The sequence below is a fragment of the Montipora capricornis genome, chromosome 5 (assembly GCF_036669925.1).
Source record: "Montipora capricornis isolate CH-2021 chromosome 5, ASM3666992v2, whole genome shotgun sequence".
Lineage (NCBI taxonomy): Eukaryota > Metazoa > Cnidaria > Anthozoa > Scleractinia > Acroporidae > Montipora > Montipora capricornis.
Genome location: NC_090887.1, coordinates 31870618 through 31872778, shown reverse-complemented (window position 1 = coordinate 31872778; position 2161 = coordinate 31870618). Strand labels below are relative to the sequence as shown.

The 2161-nt window shown below is 44.9% G+C and overlaps 1 protein-coding gene across 1 annotated transcript; it reads left to right on the top strand.

Moving 5' to 3' along the window:
* The first annotated feature begins 274 nt into the window (after window positions 1-274).
* LOC138048732 (uncharacterized) lies at window positions 275-1348 on the top strand. Its single transcript, XM_068894862.1, has one exon. The coding sequence runs from the start codon at window positions 275-277 to the stop codon at window positions 1346-1348; it is 1074 nt and encodes a 357-aa protein (XP_068750963.1).
* The last annotated feature ends 813 nt before the right edge of the window (window positions 1349-2161 follow it).

Below are 2161 nucleotides of genomic sequence, written 5' to 3'. Positions count from 1 at the left end.
AGTGTTCAATATAAACAAACCCAATAAGATCCGGGTGGTATTTGATGCTGCCGCCAAGTTCAATGGAACATCACTGAACGATCGACTGTGCCACGGTCCAGACCTGACGAACAATCTGGTAGGAGTACTCATTCGCTTCCGACAGGAGAAGATTGCGTTCAATGCCGACATAGAGGCGATGTTTCATCAAGTTAAAGTTCTAACCAAAGAGGCAGATGCCTTGAGGTTCCTGTGGTAGAATGATTCCCTGGACCAGCCACCGGTCGACTATCAGATGCTCGTCCATATTTTTGGAGCAACTTCGTCACCTTGTTGCGCAAATAAGGCATTGAAACAGACGGCAGAAGATAACAAAACTCGTCTAAGTCCCGAAGATGTCAAGACAGTCCAGAGGAATTTCTGTGTTGACGATCTGTTGAAGACTGTGGCAACTACGGAGTCAGCGATTACGTTAGCAAACCAGCTAGTAAGTGTCTTGAAAGAAGGTGGATTCCATCTTACGAAGTTTACAAGCAACAGCGACAGGGTTCTCAGAGCCTTCCCTCAAGAGGAGTTACCAAATCCGTCCATCAACCTCGACCTTGACGAACTCTCCATCGGACGGACTCTGGGCTTCCACTGGGATGCGCTATCTGATAACCTTCAATTCAAGGTTACTTCTACTAACAAACCTCCAATCAAACGTGGCATTCTGTCCACTGTCAGTTCATTGTTTGACCCTCTTGGTTTTCTGGGTCCATTTCTTCTTCCGGTCAAAGTTATTCTTCAGCAGCTATGGAGAATTGATGCTTCATGGGATCATCCGATACAAGGACCTCTCTTAGCTCAATGGAACAATTGGCTGAAGTCCATGTCATATGTTGCCAACTTGAAGATTCCGCGATGTTTCAAGTCTTTCTCTGAAAGATCCATCTCAAACATCCAACTGCATTACTTTTCGGATGCGTCCACCCATGGATACGCGGCAGTCGGTTATTTACGGCTCCTTGACGATGCTGGAAACATTCACTGCGCCTTTTTCATGGGAAAGACCCGAAATTCCCCTTTGAAGCAATGGTCTGTTCCCCACTTGGAGCTGCAAGCGGCCGTAATCGCTAAACGCTTACATCTGCTGATACGCGAAGAGCTAGACCTTCCCTTGGTTGGTGTAACGTTCTGGTCCGACTCCTTAACCACATATATAGCCAACGAAAGAAGACCTTTTAAGCCATTTGTAGCGAATCGAGTAAACGAGATTCGTGAAGTCTCTACGCCACAGCAATGGCGATATGTTCCAACATCCCTTAATCCCGCTGACGACGGATCGAGGGGAATGAAACTGCACAAGCTGAATCTAAAATGCCGTTGATTATGCGGACCAAGTTTTCTCCTTTACCCGGAAGAAGAATGGCCATCCCTCAGCATCGGCTCGTTCAACCAGAAAAATCTGTTATGTCCATCACCTAAGGATCATCATTAGACCAGTTACTAAGACGTTTTTCATCCTGGCCACGCCTGTTAACCATTGTTGCTTGGTTAGTTCCTTTCGTCAACTACTGAAAGGGGGTATAACTCTGCCTGAGATACGATTATCCACCAGCAAGGTGGTGCAGCTAGTTCAGCGTCAAACCTTCCCTGACGACTTGGATTCATTGTCTGCAGGTCACCCAGTAAAGCGTCAAAGCAGACTTTGCACTCTTTCCCCAGTTCTCGTGGAGGGAACTTTGCGAGTCGGAGGCAGAATTCGTCATGCTGCTATTTCTTATCAAGCCGCCCGTTCTTAGCACCGTGCATTTAGAACGCTTGCATACAATAAAACCGTCTTAAAAATATTGCCTAAGATATTAGAAAATTTGCTTTAACATATGTCCTAAGAAAAAAGTTAATTCCATGCACGTGCTCATATACACAGTACAAATTGCATTCCTTTTAGTTGTGGTTTTGAAGGTTTTCTAATTTAGAAAATAAATAAAGTCAAGCACTAAGAAACAGCAACAAGGTTCACACTTGAGATTGGGCAAATTGAACCTAACATCTGTGTATCACTGGTATTTCTCACAAAGTAGACGCTCTTTGAGCTTAAACTGGCTTGCTCTTGGTATGTGTTTGTCCTCCTGAAAGTTTTGTACTTATTGCCAAACTTGAGAGAGGGGTTAGCGAGAGAGTTTTTCAGGGACATGGT